We start from the raw sequence: 17,418 nt of genomic DNA, 5'->3' as shown, positions 1-17,418 counted from the left end.
AGTAATAAGTTGCAGCACTTTCCTTTTCTTAGAAAAAAATAGGCTGCCTATATTTTATTTAAATTTTCCTTCGTTGAGCATTTTTGTCTTGTTGCTCCTAAAGTATCCTAAGGTGCTGAAATTTGGGACTGATTTTACAGAAACTAACTACCACTGCCATCCAGGCTGAGAAAAGTAGAGTAGAGATTTTTCTGACAGAGCTTTTGTTGATTTTGCAAGTGGGTAGGGAGGCTCTGGAACAGTTGAGTGACTTCTCCACAGCTTGCACCAGCATCTCCCTAGTAATGTAGCAAGTGAGAACCTACTGTGTGCCTGCAGAGACAGGGGCACACAAACAGGTACATCATCAGGTTAACAAAACTTGGGTGTCTCCCAGGTCTCATACCTGTGTTTTGCTGGCAGCATAAGTGAAAGCTTTTTAAACAAGCACAGATAGCCTGCAGGTTAAAAGAATTGTGGGATTTTATCACTGGCCACCACCACTCTGGTGACATGGATCCCATCCTTGATCTGTAGGCTGGGCAGTGCTAAGCCCTTTGGAAAGCCAACAAGCACATTTGGAGATCACCTCCTGTTTGAAGGGACGGTTTCTCTGCAGTCCTGGCATGATTCCAGCCTGGAGAACTCTGTTCTACCTGCTTAAAATCCCTCCCACACATTTCCCTAGATATGGCATGAACCCCTCCTGTTCTGTGGTGCTGCAATGTTCCCCTTTCAATTTCATACCACCTACTTGTAAGTTGATTTCTAGGTCATCTGTACCCGCATTTATTAATCAAGCTGGCTTCCTTGTAATTATTTCAAAGGATGTAAATGTGCCAGGAGTATGTATGTGGACAGCCCTGGTGTGCAGTACCTCTGGTTTCTATCTGCATCACCCAGCAGGTAGTGATCCCTCCATATTCCTTTTACCAGTGAGGTTTGGGTTCATCCACATTAACCTGAAATGACCAGTTGCCTGCTGTGACTGTGTCCTTGTTGGTAGTGGAGCTAGAAAGGCTATTCTTGAGAAGGAGAGGGAACTGGTGCTCACTGAAGATGTGGAATCCACTCAAACCTAGGCATCTGTTCTTCACATAGGCATTTCTTTCCACAGGTGGCTTACTAGAGAATATTATCACAGGGATTTTATTTTGTGACTTAACCTTCCATGCAAAGTCTGTTCCTCTTCTTTAATTTCCTTTTTTTTTCCTCCCTCTTGCATGTTAGTGTTTTCATTAATGTATCAACAACACAGGAGCAGTTGTTGCTTTGTCCTTAGCACTGTTTTCTCCATCCAGACCTGAGAACTGGGAGATCCTTGAAATCTGTGTCTTTTCTGTGACTCTCAGGCAGAATTGGGTGCTTCACTTTCTCCCCTGCCTGCAAGTATTTCTCTTCACACTGTAAAATCAATTAGTTCTGGGTATTTTTTCTTAGACCTGACTGCTGCTAATACTGTGTTTGTTTCATTAACAGATTAGCTTCACAGGAAACCTGCCTGTTGACAGCCTGCCCAGCGAGAAAACTCCAAGGAGAAGCTGAGGACAAACAACCTCTCGAAGACAGTCCATGGGGACTGTACCAGATCCTCTGAGATCTGCCAAGCTTTCCCTGGTCTCAGCTTCTACAGAGGAGGAGCAGCTGGGAGACCTGCAGCCTGCTAAGCACCAGCCCCAGCCCCAGCCCCAGCCCCCCAGTGGTGAGAGGGCCAGCAATGGTTTCCCGTGTGCTCCGTCCAGCTCAGCTGGGGTTTGCTTGCTCAACCTGAACTGCACAGGTGCTGCCAGCACACAGAGGTGTGAGCAGTGCCACACAGACCATGACAGCCAGCAGGAAGCCCTTTCTCCCAGGCTGGCCAGCACAGCTGCAGAGGGCTATCCTGCAGATGTGAAGCCTGCTGGTGGCTCCCAGCCAGCGGGCGTCCAGGCACCGGCAGCGCCAGCCCTTGATGCAGCAGGAGCCCTCTTGGTGGGGCAAGGGCCAGAGATGATGCCGGCCCCACAGAGCTCCAGGCAGTTTGTGCCAGGCAGCCAGGCCAAAACCAGCTCCCTGACACAGATAGATGACTCTGCCCTGAAACCTCAGGGAGCTGAGGATCAGCCAGCGCTTGGAGTGTTAAATTATTCTTCCCCGGGTGATCCTGTCGGGGTTAATCAATTCTGTCATACTTCTCAGGCAAACCTTCTGCAAAGAGGGGAAAAAGACAGGGCAGCAGAAAAAAATGGTTCTGCCGTGTGTCAGTCAGCCTTGGCAGCAAGGCAAAGCGAAGCTGAGCTGGGGAGAGACCCGCAGACCAGTCTGGAGGCAAAAAGCGGGACTGCAGACACGGCACAGCTGCATCCCCCAGGTCAAACTGAAGCGGTGCAGAGCAGCCAGGCACCAGCCCAGTCTGGCCACGAGAGTCCACACCCTGTACACAACCTGGACCCCATTTCTGCGAGTCCAAACCCCACCCAGATCTCCAAATTCAGAGAAACAGGTACAATGACAGCTCAGCCAGAGGGCAGCCCTTTTACTCAGGAAGCTGTAAGCAGGACATGGAGGGATGCTGAGGTTCAGGCTGTGACTACTGTGGAGAGCAAATCAGCTTCCACCAGTCCCAGCATCTTTGCTGCCTTCTTAAAAGGGAATCCTCCTCCAGAGGAGAAGGAAGAACTGCACATAATTTACCAAGGAGGTATGGGGCTGAGCCAGGCTGCAGTTCCTGACAGTCCATCCTCACAACAACAGTTTTCGTGTTCTCCTGGTATCACATCAAAATCGACTGTTGTGTCTGTGACTGCTTCAGCCCAAGCCCAGCCTGTCAAACTGCCTGGGGTCCCATCTGATGTGGCATCTCCAGTATCAGCAGATAATGTAAAACCTGTTCCCCCCTGCTCCCCTGCAGCTGTACCCTCCCAAGGAACATCTGTGGGTAATGCTGAGACGACCAGCGCAGGCTGTGATGTCAAGGATGCTGCTCAGCTGCCAAAGGATGCTCCAGTCCCAGCACGGCCCATCCCAGCTGAGCAGCTTGGAGCTGACTCCAGTAATCAAACTCCATCACAGTGTGGGGCTGGTGCTGGTGACCCAAGCCCCACTTCCACTGATGCTGTCCCAGGAACCCAGAACAACGTGCCAGATCTCGTCCCTCATGCAGGAAGCAGCCGCTCACCTTTCCTCTCTGGCAAGGACAGTGAGGCCAAGCAGAAGGAGGTCCTGGGCAGCTCTGAGCAAAGGCCTGTGCAGAGCAAGGGTGTGAGTCAAGGGCAGGCCAGCCCTACTCAGTCTGTGGTAAAAGCAAAGGAAGAGAACTCGGTGGTGCTTGATGCTGCAGGAGGGCTGGAGGCCAGCGGCCAGGCTGCCGCTGTCCGTGCCAAGGCGTGCCCGCAGGGTGCGGGTCAGGAGGGGAGCACAGGCCACGCAGACAGCGGGATGGCTGCAGGCCAGAGCCTGCAGGCAGGACTGATGCCCGAGTCGAGTGTGAGTCCTGCAAGTCTCGCCCCTCCCACGGCAGCATCGGCAGCTCCCCAGCAACAGAGCCTCCAGGCCAGGGAGCCCAGGCACCATCTCCACACTGCAGCGATTCCTGCTTCCTCTCCGGCTGCGCCCAACCTGGGGGACAACAAAAAGCACTCCACCCCAGCCATGGAGGCGAAAGTGCAGGTGAAGCAGTCCAAACACGTCAGAGATGTTGTTTGGGATGAACAAGGAATGACGTGGGAGGTTTATGGTGCTTCCCTTGATCCAGAATCCCTGGGAATTGCCATCCAGAACCACTTACAGAGACAGATACGGGAACATGAGAAACTGATCCGGGCCCAGAACAGTCAGACACGGAAATCCATTTCCTCAGATACATCCTCAAATAAAAAACTGAAAGGGAGGCAGCACAACATGTTCCAGTCCATGCTGCAGAATTTTAGGCGTCCCAATTGCTGTGTCCGACCTGCTCCCTCTTCTGTGTTAGACTGACATGGTTTGCAGGGGTGCCTAAATACCTGCAGTGGTGGAGAGAGAATCCCTCCCCTCCAGTCCTGCTGTTTGGTTGTGTAATTGGGGTTGTGATGCAACCGTGGAAAATGATTCCCCTTTGTTTTCTGACTAGCCACATCTCCATCCTGCCATTATTATTGTCACAGCTGGTGTATTTCCACGTTATGCCCCAACCTTGACTGCTGTCAGATGAAAAGCTAGGCACTTAGCAAAAGCACAAATTTCAATTGCCACCTTGCTGCAGGGAGAGCAGCACCTTCTGATAAAGCAGGAAGCAGAGGGATTGTCAGAATTACAGGAATTTGTTTATGTGCATTATGAGGTCTTACTCAAAGGGGTGGACTGGGGGAAGCTGAGGGAGGTGGAAGCAAGGTTCAACAGCTGTAAGGACCTAACACAAGACAACTTTCCTGGTTTGTTAGTTACCTGTGCTGAGGCAAGTCCATGAACAGGCTATAGACATTGCCCCACTTCTGTTGATACTGTGGGCTGCTGTTCTCAGTGAGCCCCAGGGAGCCCAGTCTTCCCCTCCTGTTGAAATGCAGAACCAGGCAAAGAACGAGGATCAAGACTGGATTCTCTCTTGGGGAGAAGCTAAGTCAGTGGGATGCTGATGGCCAGAAGGGGAGGTGAGAGATGCTTTTTGTCCCCTGCAGTGGCCACTCGAGGTATAAACCATGGAGGCACAGGAGAGCTCATCAGTGGATGGACCTGCATCCAGCAGGTGCCCACCCTTACTCTGGGACTCCTGCCAAGTCTTTAAAAAGCAGGGAGCCATTCTGCTCCTCAGGTCGGGTGGGCAGCCCCTGCTCCCAGCCTCCCGTGGCGCTGAGCACCTCTCTTCTAAATCACTCTTTAAAGTGGTGTGGATCTTTCTTCTCTCCCCAGACATGCACAGTAATGTTTTCCCATAGCAGCTGGCTTTCCTGTGCATTGGGGTCCATGAGCCTCTATGTCTAGTGTGTTACACTGATTTTTTTTCCCCTTTTAAGCCCTTAGCCAACTCTACTGTTTTTTCCAGTATTTTGGTGCTTTTCTTGCTGCCTTTCATAACCTGAATACCATTTATTTAGACTGTATGTTATTTTGTTTTACCTAACACTCTATATTATGAACCATTATACTGTTAACTTGAAAAATTTTCAGCAGTACTGAAATCTTGAGACAATCTTTGCTGTATTTCTGAACTTAGTTGTAGAAACTGCTAATAAAAGGTAGCTTAGTGACTGTTTCTCCAGAGGTATGATATACAATAATGTCTCAAATATATGTTGGTCTCATTTCTCAATAATATTTTTTCAACTTGGGAAATGTGTTTCCCAGTAGCTTTGTATTTTGTCCACTAGAGTTCATTATGGGAGGCTGGGAAACTCCTGCAGTTTGTAGAAAATTTAGTTATTTATGCTGCAAAGCACTGATGATTTGGATATTGTAATCCTGCAGAGTACTAGGGTTAAATAGGAGATTCTTTTTAGTCCATTAAAAATTTTCCATGAATCATGATGATAACTTATTTCTGTCTCTAGTACCACAGACCTGACTTACTCTGTATATCTTGCTCTTACAACTTACTCTAAATCTTACAGGTTTACACCATGTAAATCAGTATTAGTATTTTTTCTTTTTTTTTTTTTTTCCTGTGAAGCAAACCTGAAGTGGTCCCCAGTTATTTAGGAGGCCAGTCTTTTTGAGTATATCCACTGCCAAGCCTTCATAGTAGTTGTTTGGGGGCAATTTTTCCCCAGCAGAAAAGTAAAATACTGTAACATACAACATTTTAACTGAGTGCAATGAAAAGTGTTGCCCCTAAGCATAGTACTAAATTGACTCCTAGTTTTCCTCAGATATATACCAGGGGGCTTTATGTCATGTTCTTGTTCAATTTCTGTATGTTATTTCAAGTCCTCTCCTACTTGTGGTGCTGAGCTTTTAATTCTGAAACACCACATTAGAATCTTCCCACCTCTGTGTACCAGGAAGAAAGTCTCCAGCCTTTTTTTCTGTAAGTACTGCTGTTTTTACCCCCTTCCTAGCAGTGTCTGAGGTGTGAGTTTCACGTGAAATTTTATGTGGGATTAATATTGACAGTATCATTAGGTCAGGTTAGTTGACAAGTTCAGTGTCTTTCCCACATTGTGTCTGTGTCAGCCCTGATGAGGTTCCCCAAGTTTTCTGCAGTTTTTGCTGTGTCCTGTCCAGTCCAAGGCTCTGTGGTGCTCCTTTTGCCTCCCTTCTGCCCTTCCCTTGCTAGCTGTTGCCCAGCCTGTCTTCCTGTGAAGCCGTGTCCCTTGGCTCAGCTTGCTTCCCCCTCTGCATTCCCCTTGCTGTAGCTGTGAGCCAGCTTACTCTGAACTGTCCCTTTACAAATATGCTCAGTCTGAATATACAAATGGATTGTCCTATTTTTTTTTCCTTCCAGAGAAAAATAAACTGCTGTCACTCATGCACTGATTTCCATGAATTTTATCCTTTAGCTTCAGCTCTGCAAAATATTTCTAAGATATGGGTAGTGGTTGCTTTATTGAGACCAAACTGGGCTTGGCAATGAATGAGCAGGATGCTGGGGCAGCACTGGACTTTCTGCTTCTTTGCAAGGAATGAGAGATCTCCCCTGCTTCTTTCAGCTGTAAGTCTTCAGTAGCTGGCCCACCCTCCCTTCCCCACACCAAATTAGGAAAATCTCACCAGTGCATCCACACTACAAAGCACTAATGGACAAGTTACTGAGTGGATGCACCTGAACAGCTGCATGGGCATAACTGAAACAAAATGTAGTGTTCAGCCTGTCTTCTGGGCAAACAGGGGTGCAAAGATGCAAATTGTCCATGGCTCTGTCTGGTGGCTGCAGAAGTCCTGCAGATGTGTGTTGGAAGCCAAGCAATAAAGTGCCAAAAGCCAACACATAAAAGTGAGTCGATAATCACCAGCACATCTCATGGAAGATATTTTAGGTTTTGACTGTGCCTTGCTAGGGCAGACTGTAGGCAACCTGCTAGTTTAAGACTGGTGATTAGTGCTTTCTCCAGCATACAATGTCTAGGTAACAGTGTGAATCCTCACTGACAACACATCTTTCCCCAATAGCAAGGCAACCACGGTGGGGGTAGCAATTAGCAAATATTATGCATTTGAGTGGGCTTGTAGCAGGCAAGAAAGACTGTTCTTGGTGTCATGTCAGTCTCAAAAATGAAAATGTGCTTGGAGCAGTGATAGGGCAGAGAGTAGGGGGAGATGATCTGGGTGCCACCACCCCATTCTTCTTCTCTGCCCAGTGACTCAGAACCACATTGCATTAGTTGGATGGGTGACAACCAAGGAAATCCATTTGGGCTAATAAAAAGAGGGTTCAGAACAGAAAATACTTTGTCATTCCCAAGAGCAAATCTATATGAAGAAAAAACAAAACCCAAACCTGTGTTGCAGCCTAGCCAGTTGAACTCTTAAATTCATTTTTTTGCAAGATGAGAGATTTTGGGAAACAAGCTCATTGTCAGGAAACCCTTTCCTGTCAGTCACATCTTCTAGGAAGGCCAATGTAGCAAGAACCATTGATAAAAGTTGTGAATAAGAATGGAAGATTTACTTCTGGTTTCACTTAGGGGGCTTTCCACTAGCAAATATGAGAATAAGCATGTTTCAGTATTGCCAATATAATACCTGAGTTGAAGGAGCATTTCATTGCAGGCAATTTGCAATATAGTCCTGGATTTCATATGAGGCTATGATATCCATCTGTGTGCACTTGGTTGGGATCTGCCAGCTTTGTGTTATTTAGGCAGTAGTGCTGAAGTTCTGCCCCATTTCTGCTGACTTGGTGTGAAAAAAAAGAGTGGAGAAAGAGCTGAAGGGACAAGAAGGGGAATATCTGTCTCCTCCATTTCAGGAGAAGAAAACATTATTTTGAATACAGAAGAAGAAATTGCTGAGGGAGGGAAGGAAAAAAGATAAGCAAAATAAAGTTGGTATAGGTGCTTCACAATGAATTCACATTCCTATGTCTGTTTTGCCACTTGTTTCCTGACCTCATACATTTTTTATTTGTTGGCATCCCATGTCTTTTAGGAAAATTAGTATTTCCAAAGGCTGTATATTTTGCTAGTATTTATAGATATATCCAAATGGGATTCAGCAAAACCTGTAAGCAGTAAACCTGTTTATTACTGCCACTAAAACATAAGAGCTTGTAAAATGTACCATTTGAAGAAGTATATTGAAGGGATTCAAAAAACAATATATGCTCTAAAGATAGCACTAGCTTTTCTCTTGAGTTTCATTACTATGTTGAAGTGTTAAAGTTAGAAGTGGAAATCCAAATGAAAATCAGGGTTGAGGAATTCAAATTGGCTACCACTGGTTTTCAGTTTGGGAGTTTCATGGAATGTACCATACCAGTGTTTCATTAGTTAGCTCAGTATATGCAAGGTTTGTGTGAATGTACAAATTTTATTAATTTATTAGCTCCATTATCTTGTTCTGTGTCTATCCTTCTACACCTTTTAAAAATTAATGCAAAATGCTACTACAAGAGAGTAACTTTCACACACAGCTTGTGGGAATGGCTGCTCTGAATGACAGATAACATATTTTCAGACTCTGGGCTTAAAAAATTAAGGGCTGTGGTCTGAAGGAAACTCTTCCTTCCTTCTTCCTAACTCCCTGTTTCAGCAACCAATCTCTGCTGGTTTATTTTTTGGTGTCTCTGTGATGCCTGTATGAGTGGTCATTTGTCCCAAAGAAATGCAGGTAGATCCTTACCCAAATACTGCACATTACAAAATATCTCTGGTGCATTGGATGCTGCAGTGTGACCTGAAGGTCAGGTCCTGTAAACTTGAACTGGCTTCAATATTCTCTTAGGGGCCTAAATTATGCCACTTGAGTCACTGTAGATGTTTAAAAGGAGCAGCTGAATTGAGCCAAACTGATTTTTTTTTTTTAACACTGAGATTTATTATTTTTTCTGCTTTGTGTTTTTCTGAGTAGCTCTTTCTTCCTAGAGTTTATAGATTTTGCATCAAATCCTGGCAAAGAAGATTTTGTAAAGTGAAACCTACTTTTCATCATTCAGGCTTCTTTGAAGAAAAATGATATTATTACTGAGCCAAATCACACAGAGAGGAAATATTTTTTCCTCTAGAAAAACTTCTGATGTAGGTAAGCTTGTGTGTGTGTGTGTGTCTCCCTATTTAAAAGGCAAGTACATGTGTGCAGGTCTCATGCATCACTCATGCTCTAATATGATTTTTTTCCCCTTTGCCCTTCTGACTGAATGCTGGAGACTTAGCATTTTCCACAACCTTGAGGCAAGTTTAAATTTTTCTCCTTCTCTGGTCTCTAAAATGCAGACTGTGGATGATAGGAAGCATCTGATCTCCTTAGGAACAGAATCACATCAACTAATCCCCATTTGAAATATCAAACCTTAAGTTTTTGTTAGCTTTCTGCTAAGACTGACACTCTTTGGGAGTAGAAATAAATTACAAACCTGCCTGCAAAGTCTCCAGTAATTGTCTGCTGCAGAATATGAGTCTCTCAGATACTTCTTAACAGCTCTGCTATAGGAGGTGACCCTTCTGCTGGACGATACTCCTGACACTTCCCTTAGCTCAGTTCACAATCAATAGTTTCAAGTACATCAAAAGCAAGTTTAGACATGGCCCTGAGGAATTTCCATAAAATGGAAGAGAACCATTTGTGTGTTTGTGACACATAAAATCACTGAGTTGTGAAGTAAAGGTCTCGGTGACACTGAAGAATACTGGGAGTTCCTAACCAGAATTAAAGGAAGGGAGTGTATCTGAACTGTTAATTTCAAAATCTATGGCCATGAGTTAGCCAGCATCAGAAGAAAACCAACTTGGAGGCTTCTAACAATAACTAATATTATTGTGGCTTTATTAATTTTATAGTTACACTGATTGAACGTGATGTACTGTACAAAATAAAGCTAGTCTTAGGCTACCAGGTGTACCATGGCATTCATTTGAGACATACCAACAGAAGTTTGCATGTGAAAAGTCTTAAAGTGATACTAAAGCAATGTTACCCACCTGATTGAGTCCCTTAGGAATTTAATGTTTTGCTGTTTTACATCTGGTTTCCATGCTGAGTACAATAAAATGAGCACTGTCTTAATTATTCTGGGTCTCTGTTTGTAGGCTGAGATGGGAAAAGAAAGGACTTTCAAGGGTGAACATTCTGCCTGGATTTATGAATGTGTGTAAGTCAGAGCAGCTACAAAGAGCTTTCTGGATTCAGTCTGAGAACCTTGCAAAGCTCAGCGTGCTGGTGGGAGCTTCCCTGTGCTGTCCCTGCCTGAGAAGAGACCTGTCTGCTTCCTTCTGTGTAATGCAGCTGCCTTTGCACAGCTGCTCACCAGCACAGGCTCTTCTGCACTTCTGCATTAGCTGCTGCTCTGCACTTTGGCACGAATTCACTCAGCCTTTCAGCAGCCCCCTGCCACACAACCACACGTTCCTCAGCCAGCACAGCCACCCCTGGGCCAGGTGGAAAAGGCAGTGTTATAACCCTGTGGTGTCACCACCACCCACCAGCATGCCTGCACACCACACACAAAGCCAAGAGCATCAGCATCGCAGGAACTATTTTCCAACCCCAAAAAAGGGGAGCTTTGTCTCATAGTACAAAAGATCATAAGACAACAGATTATGGGAGTATTTTGACTCAGCACTGTTACAGATATGGTATATCCATGTACCTGTCTTCTAGAAGGCATGAGGACCCCACCTTGGCACACACTTTCCTCTGATGAGAGGACAGAAGCAGAACAGATTGAGATAATGCAGTTGCATGCTGCCTCTGCTACAAGTGATGTTCTGTCTGCTCACCCTAAGATGGAGTCTATTCCCAAAAATAGTTGTGTTTCTCTATTTGTGCCTTGTACTTGTCAGGGTGCTTCAACTAATTGCCCAGTCCTTCGGGCAATTGCAGAAGGTATTTTATCAATGATCTTTGCTGGATTCCTTGTCATATGGTTCAGATTCCTGCATGCCAGTGTCTGCCAAACATTAGTCCCCAAGCTGCCAGAGTGGAGTGCTTCCCTGTGGCAACTTGGTTCATTCAGCTCTGTGCTGCATTTGTCTCTTAGTAGGCAGAAAAGCTGAGGTCTCCCTTTTGTACTTCATCCTTGCTGCAGTAAGGAAAAAACCTAAAGATCCCTCACATTGAGGAGACTGACCCAGCAGAAAAAGGACTAGTACAGGAAAATAAGCTACCATCCTATCAAACCAATGATGACCAGTGCACATTTTCTGGCTGATGCAGACTTTGTCATGTAACATGGAGATGGTGCCTTCAAAACCAGAGAATAAATCTGGCTTCTTGTCCAAACACCAACTGATTTACTGAGGATGTGTGTTGCATTTGAGGCTATGAGAGCAGTGAAAAGAATAGAGCAACAAGGTTCTCTGTGCAAAGGAGAAGCAAAGGAGAGCCTTTATTTAAAGAAACACTACACTTATATAGAGTAGTTCATGCAATACAGAATAGAAAAGGCTCATTGGTCCAAGAAGGCAACACCTCTTTGAAAACATGCTTTCTGCAAAGCTTCACGTTTCTCACACACCCTGCAGGTGTTTAATCATTGTCATAATTTCTTGTTCTTGAGCAGCCTGAGAAAAGGCTGCTTTCTTGGCTCCCAGTAGTGTCCTAATGACAGATGTGAGCTTTCCAAACAGCCCACTATATCCCGGGGTATCCACTTCACTTAACCTGATAAAGAAACCACCATGCCCTTAGGGATTCAAATGCCTAAAAATCACTCTGTGGCAGGTGTTTCCACTCACAATAGGCAGTATTGTGAGGGAAAAAAAGATTTCCTCACATTGTTTCCTCTCAAGTTATGAGAACATATCGCTCCCATGAGAGCCAGAAAATCACCAGTTTGGTTCAGCAATGTTTTAAAACGTAGGCACTTAAATCTGCAACTGAGGCACTTACATCTTCAACTGAGCATTTAAAGAAGAACTACATCATTGATGAGAAGTGTAGGGTGCTCTTATTTGCTGTTAAGGTCGGGTCATGGAGACCTGGGGATACTTGAAATGTTCACAAAGCAAGGCCCTGTTGAGGAGACACCTGTATCCAGTGTGACAGTAGGTAACTCATTGTAGGCAACTCCCACTAGCAGTGACAGTCTGCAGACAACCAACAGAAAGCTGCCAGTGCAAATTAGGAAATGGTGATTGGATGGTGATTGGATGGATGGTTAGAAGGACTAGGGAAGAGATCACTCCCTGAACTCAGTGTGGTGAGGCCACACCTCAAGCGCTGTGTTCAGTTCTGGCCCCCTCACTTTAAAATGTCCATTGAGGTGCTGGAGCATGTCCAGAGAAAGGCAAGAAGGCTTGTGAAAGGTCTAGAGAACATGTCTTGTGTCTTATGAGTGGCAGCTGAGAGAGCTTGGGTTGTTTTGTCTGGAGAAGAGGAAGTTTAGGAAACACCTCATCCTTCTCTACAGCTCCTTGAAAGCAGGCTGTAGTGAGGTGAGTGCTGGTCTCTTCTGCTGTGCCTGCAGTGTGAGGATCAAAGAAAATGGCTTTGAGGCACAGGAAAGTCAGATTAGATATCAGAAAATACTTTCCACTGTTAGGATGGTCAGGCACTGGAATAGGTTGGCCAGGGAAGAGATGGAGTCAGCATCCCTGTAGGTGCTCAATAGGTGTCTGGATGTGGTGCTGGGTGATGGTTTAGGAGTTACCATGGTAGTGCTGGGTAGATGGTTGGACTTGATGATCTTAAAGGTGTCTTCCAACCTCGATGATTCTAGGACTCTGTGGTATGCCCCATTGTTATTCTCATTTCAGCAGTGTTTGTAGGAGTGCTTGTGCCACAAAGCACATCTCTTTCTAAAGTGTCCTTTGCCCTTACAATAGACAAATTAAGTGGGATCAGCTGCTTGGGAGAGCGGGTGCCAGCCTACAAAAGAATTTGCCTTTTCTGTGCCATCTTAGTGATGAATTAACTTCCTTTTTTAAAAAGAGTTTTCTATAGCCTGCTGTGGACTGCAGCACAAGGAAGGGATTTGGGTCATTCATGCTGAGGTTTTGCCTTAATTCCATAATTCTTTTTATTTCTTTTCCTAATTAGAAACCTGTTCATGGTAATGTTTTTTTCTCTCAATCCACTTACATAACATCAGAAAGACATAAGTGAGCTGAGCAGTTAAGGACATTTTTCTCAGGGGCTGGTGAAAAACACCACTGGGCACCCAGCTTTCCCTCAGTGCCTGGTGGAGAATGGCTGGTGTGCAGGAATGTCTGCTGGGTTCTGCAAAGCCCCCATGTCTGGGCTGAGCCAGGAGCTGCTGGACTGTGTCACCCTGGCTGTGAGAAGGAGGAGAGACGAGGTCTGCCTGGGACCCAGCAGAGGTGAGGCCATCCATGGACCTGCTCCTCCTGGGGTTTGGGAGCTCCTCGTGTTTCTTCCCTTCTTGTGTCTCTTACTTTTTCAAGGACAGCTACTGAGCTGCCAGTCAGTGAGAGAAATTGCTTAGGTTCAGTAAGTCTTAAGCTAGGGAAAAGCCTCTAGGAAGATATTGTCTCCATGCATTTGGTTACTCACTCTACTCAAACTCCTGGGCTCCCCTTAGGTTTTGGACACTTTGAGTGCCTGCTCTGTAGGCAAAGACTGGTGGACAGGCTTTCCTTTTTTTTTTTTTTTTTTTTTTTTTTTTTTTTTTTTTTTCTGGCTGCAGGAGAGAAAAAGTGGGGAATAAATAGGGCTGACACTTATTCAGGTTGTATCCAAATATCTCCCTGTACCCAGTGTGACTCCTTCAGCAATTTAAAGGAGAAAGGCTGGCTAAGATAGCTAGGATATGTAGAGCAGTTTAAGTAAGCCCCCTGTAATGAGTCCTACAAACTGCATAAGGCAAATGCAAAATATGCTCTAATTGTGGTTCATTACATGAAATATCCTTTATTACAGGCTTATCTCTTTGCCTTCACTGACATGGTTCTGCATGCTTACATATTTCCCTGCTGGGAAAGTCTTCCTGCTATTCACCCTAACTTTCCTGCTGTGCAGCTTATGCATTGACAGACTACACCTCCTTCCTGCACTCATCTTCTTTTAGAGAAGAATAATGCACTCACTGTAGCTGATGTTCTCTGGAAAGCACTATCTGCATTGTCATCTTGGCCTTTATTATCCTGGAGCTGACAGTACTCTCTCTCCTCCCAAACTCACCCACCTTTGCAGCTTGGCTCAGCTGATGATGAAGGACAGCTGAAGAGTGAAGTGGTTGGCTTTTCACTCTGTTTGCCCCTCACTTTTTGGATGTTGCCATGAGTGATACTGGCAGCTGCCTTGCATTTCCTAACATGCATTCCTGTGTTTTGGGGACATATCCTGACATCACTAAACTGAGTGCAAACTACACAGTCAGTACACGGCTTCTCCTTCCTGGGCTGGATGTGGATAAGTAGCCTCTTCTCCATCTGTCCTCATCTCTCTGCCCCTGCAAAGCCAAAGCCAGGTTCTCTGGCCTGTTCCCTTTCAGTAGCAGAGATGAAGCAGAAAGCAGACCTGTTTTTTGCTTTTTTTTCACTGGATATTTCTCAGAGATGGCACACTTTCCACAAGCACAAAGCTGCAGTAGCCATCTCATCGTGTCCATTCCTTTGCTTTCAGGGAGAAAATCTGTGCCATTTCATTTGTGCATTTTCTTTCCAGCCTGGCTCACATACAGGCTGGAATAACTACTGCAAGCTAATTGAAGGCACTGTAGAGAGAAGTTGAAGGCAGTTCTCTAAATGGTCTTAATTTCTGCTGAAATAGAAGCTGGAGCTTTTGCAGAACCTACCCCTGACAAAAGGAGAACTATGTGGTGTAGATACAGCTTTTTATAATAGCTACACATATGGAGGTTGTGTCCAGCTTCAGCACAGCTGCTCCTTTCTGTCTCCAATGTAGGCTCCAATAGAAAATGGAAAAATACCTTCATTGAATCCTCCCTCTGCTGGGGCCCACATGTCTCTTCTGCTTGTCCAAGCACATATATAGTGGCACAATGCACACACTGCTCTTTCCTGGCAGTCTGCTCTGATCACACACTTTCCTATTATTGTGAGGCATTCAATAACAGCCCTGGAAGAGCTTTCACACTTCTTTAACTTGTTTGGCAAGTTTTGCTTGAATAAATTATTTAAGTCAGTGCTGTGACCTATTTCCTTAAAAGGTCATCTGCCCAACCAACCCCCAAAAACTACATTTCCTGATTCTAGGAGGAAAAAGAGGCTTGGTATCAGTGTCCTTGCCTGAGAATGTACAACAAAGTGTAATTATAAAGAAAACCATAGTGCAGAGGTTTGCTTGGATAGTAAAGAGAGAGGTCTGTAGAGAAAGGAATGGGCTGGTTTAAATGCTCCTCTTCCTGGGGTGCTCCACACCTTTCCAGGCAGATGAGCTATCTTTTGCAAAGGCATTTCAGCACTGTTAGAACACTTCTGTTTGTCTTTCAAAAATCAGGTGATTGACATGTTTTCAACTGTGCTGCAGTGTGCATGAAAATGAGCTATAGCTCATTTAAAGAAAAACATCCATTTAGATGAAAAGCCTCTGAGCAGCTTTCCTGTAAGATTGGTTTCTAACCAGTGGTCTTGGCAGGTTGGACTTTGCAAGGACAGTGAGGAAGGAGGCTCCCATCTTTCCTCAGCTTTGCAAACACCAGGTGTATTGGTGATGTGCATTAAGCTCAGGAGGCAGTAGAGGCTCTGACAGGTAGGAAGAGAGCAGTGCTCCTCATTACTTGAGCTTGGTGAGCAGCAGGAGATAGGAGACACGAGCATAAAGGCATTTGATGAAGATGCAGTGAGTTGTAGCAGAGACTTAGGTATGACAGTGGGCTAAAGATCCCGCTCAGGAGAGATGGGAAAGCTTCCAGATGAGAGTGTCTCTGCTGAAGAACAGCTGAGGTAATCAGGGATGCTGCAGGCAAGGTGCAGCATGGAGGCTCTTGCTTATGTGATGACTTTATTCAAGTTTTGTTCAAAGGGTTGTGAAACTTTGTCAAGAGGAGAGGATGGAGAGTCTGAGTTGAGAAGAGGGACATGGATGTGGGATGTTGTGCTACATGGAGTGTATGGTGTTATTAATGCATAGTGATTAAAAGGTGCAGCTTTGGGGAGAGGTTTTGATTCTCAGTGCAGGAATAAGGTGGTTTGAGATGCTTGGCTGAACATATGTTTGTTGCTTTGCAAGCCAGGAGTCAGAACAAGCGGAGCTAGGTCCCAAGAAAAGAAGGACAAAGAACTAAAGCTGCAGCAGTTGTGCCTGTGCCCCCACCAGCCAGGGCAGCCCAGGGGGTGCAAAGTGGCTCAGTTGTGTGGACCTACCAGAGAGGCACACAGAACTCTGTAAGGCCAAGCTCTCCACCAGAAGTTTTACTGTTTCCCTCTCTTTTTCTTGCCGTGAGACACAGCTGTAAAAAGAAGTAAGACATCCCTTGTAGATTGTTTGCATTGGTGTTAATGGGAAAAGAATGTTTTGACTGAGATTTGAGAGATAGAAAAGGCAGATGTAGGTTGATTGGGTAACTTCCTAGAGCGTTACAGAAATGTGACACAAAAGGTTTTTCCTGTATAAAAAGGTATTGTCAGCACTTTTTTTACCATTAAAGCTCTAACAGAAGAACTAAAAGGTGCTCTGGTATTTTGGATGTTCTTGACAAGTTATATGGAACTGCCAAGTATTTTAAATGAGATTTCTTTTAAATAGAGCAGAGTTACTGCATCCTCTGTCTTGTAGCTCTCATCCTAGCCCTGCCTGCCTTGTTTACCAGGGACCAGCACTGCCTGCAGGTACACAGAGCACACATCGATTTTAATGTCACACTAACACACTGCACACAAACACCACGGCAGCTCCTGGCAGCAGCAGCACCAGCCACGGTGTCACATGGATGTTTAACTCTTTCTCACACTGTGCCTTTGGTATGCAGAGCCTGCAGTGGGTCTGCCCTTGTAAGAGTCTGTGGGGGGGAATCAATTTGGGCAGGGGAAAAGTGAGGTTTAGCTCTCCAAGCTGCAAAGATGGCCTGAAATGGTGCTTTCAGCATAATCGATGCTGCTGTATGCCTTAAACCTGCAGGTAGCTCTAAATCTTTTTCTTGCAGTGCAAATTAGTATCTGACTGGAGAATCAATTTTAAAGCTCTAAAAGACTTTTGGCAGTAATTGTGCACAGAACTGGGTCCTCCCCTGCTGTTAGCTATGGTGCAGCATAGAAAAGCTGGGAAGAGTGAAGGTCATTTTTTCTTCATTGTGCAAAAGGCTAAGCCTCTGTGATTTGCTTCTAAGTGAAGCAAATCAAACCCTTTTCCCCTCCTAACTTTTAATGAGCTGTCAAAGCTTGACAGAAATCTAGAGGAAACAGCTGATCTTGGCAGGACTCTTGCATTGCACTGCAATTTATAGTAAAGAGGGCAACTGTGTTGGCCCAA

The 17,418-nt window shown here is 45.2% G+C and overlaps 1 protein-coding gene across 3 annotated transcripts in view; it reads left to right on the top strand.

The window, feature by feature from the left end:
* The window catches only part of GPRIN3 (GPRIN family member 3), a 28,841-nt gene extending 21,999 nt beyond the window's left edge, over positions 1-6,842 (top strand). For all 3 annotated transcript variants that reach the window (XM_056490348.1, XM_056490346.1, XM_056490347.1), the window contains exon 2: positions 1,459-6,842. In XM_056490348.1, the coding sequence (XP_056346323.1) occupies positions 1,552-3,936 (2,385 nt within the window). In that variant the 5' untranslated portion in view covers positions 1,459-1,551 and the 3' untranslated portion in view covers positions 3,937-6,842. The remainder of the gene's footprint in view (positions 1-1,458) is intronic.
* The last annotated feature ends 10,576 nt before the right edge of the window (positions 6,843-17,418 follow it).

Source organism: Oenanthe melanoleuca, chromosome 4, assembly GCF_029582105.1.
Source record: "Oenanthe melanoleuca isolate GR-GAL-2019-014 chromosome 4, OMel1.0, whole genome shotgun sequence".
NCBI classification, from domain to species: domain Eukaryota; kingdom Metazoa; phylum Chordata; class Aves; order Passeriformes; family Muscicapidae; genus Oenanthe; species Oenanthe melanoleuca.
Note: the sequence above shows the minus strand (reverse complement) of the source record. Positions and strands in the feature narration are given on the sequence as shown.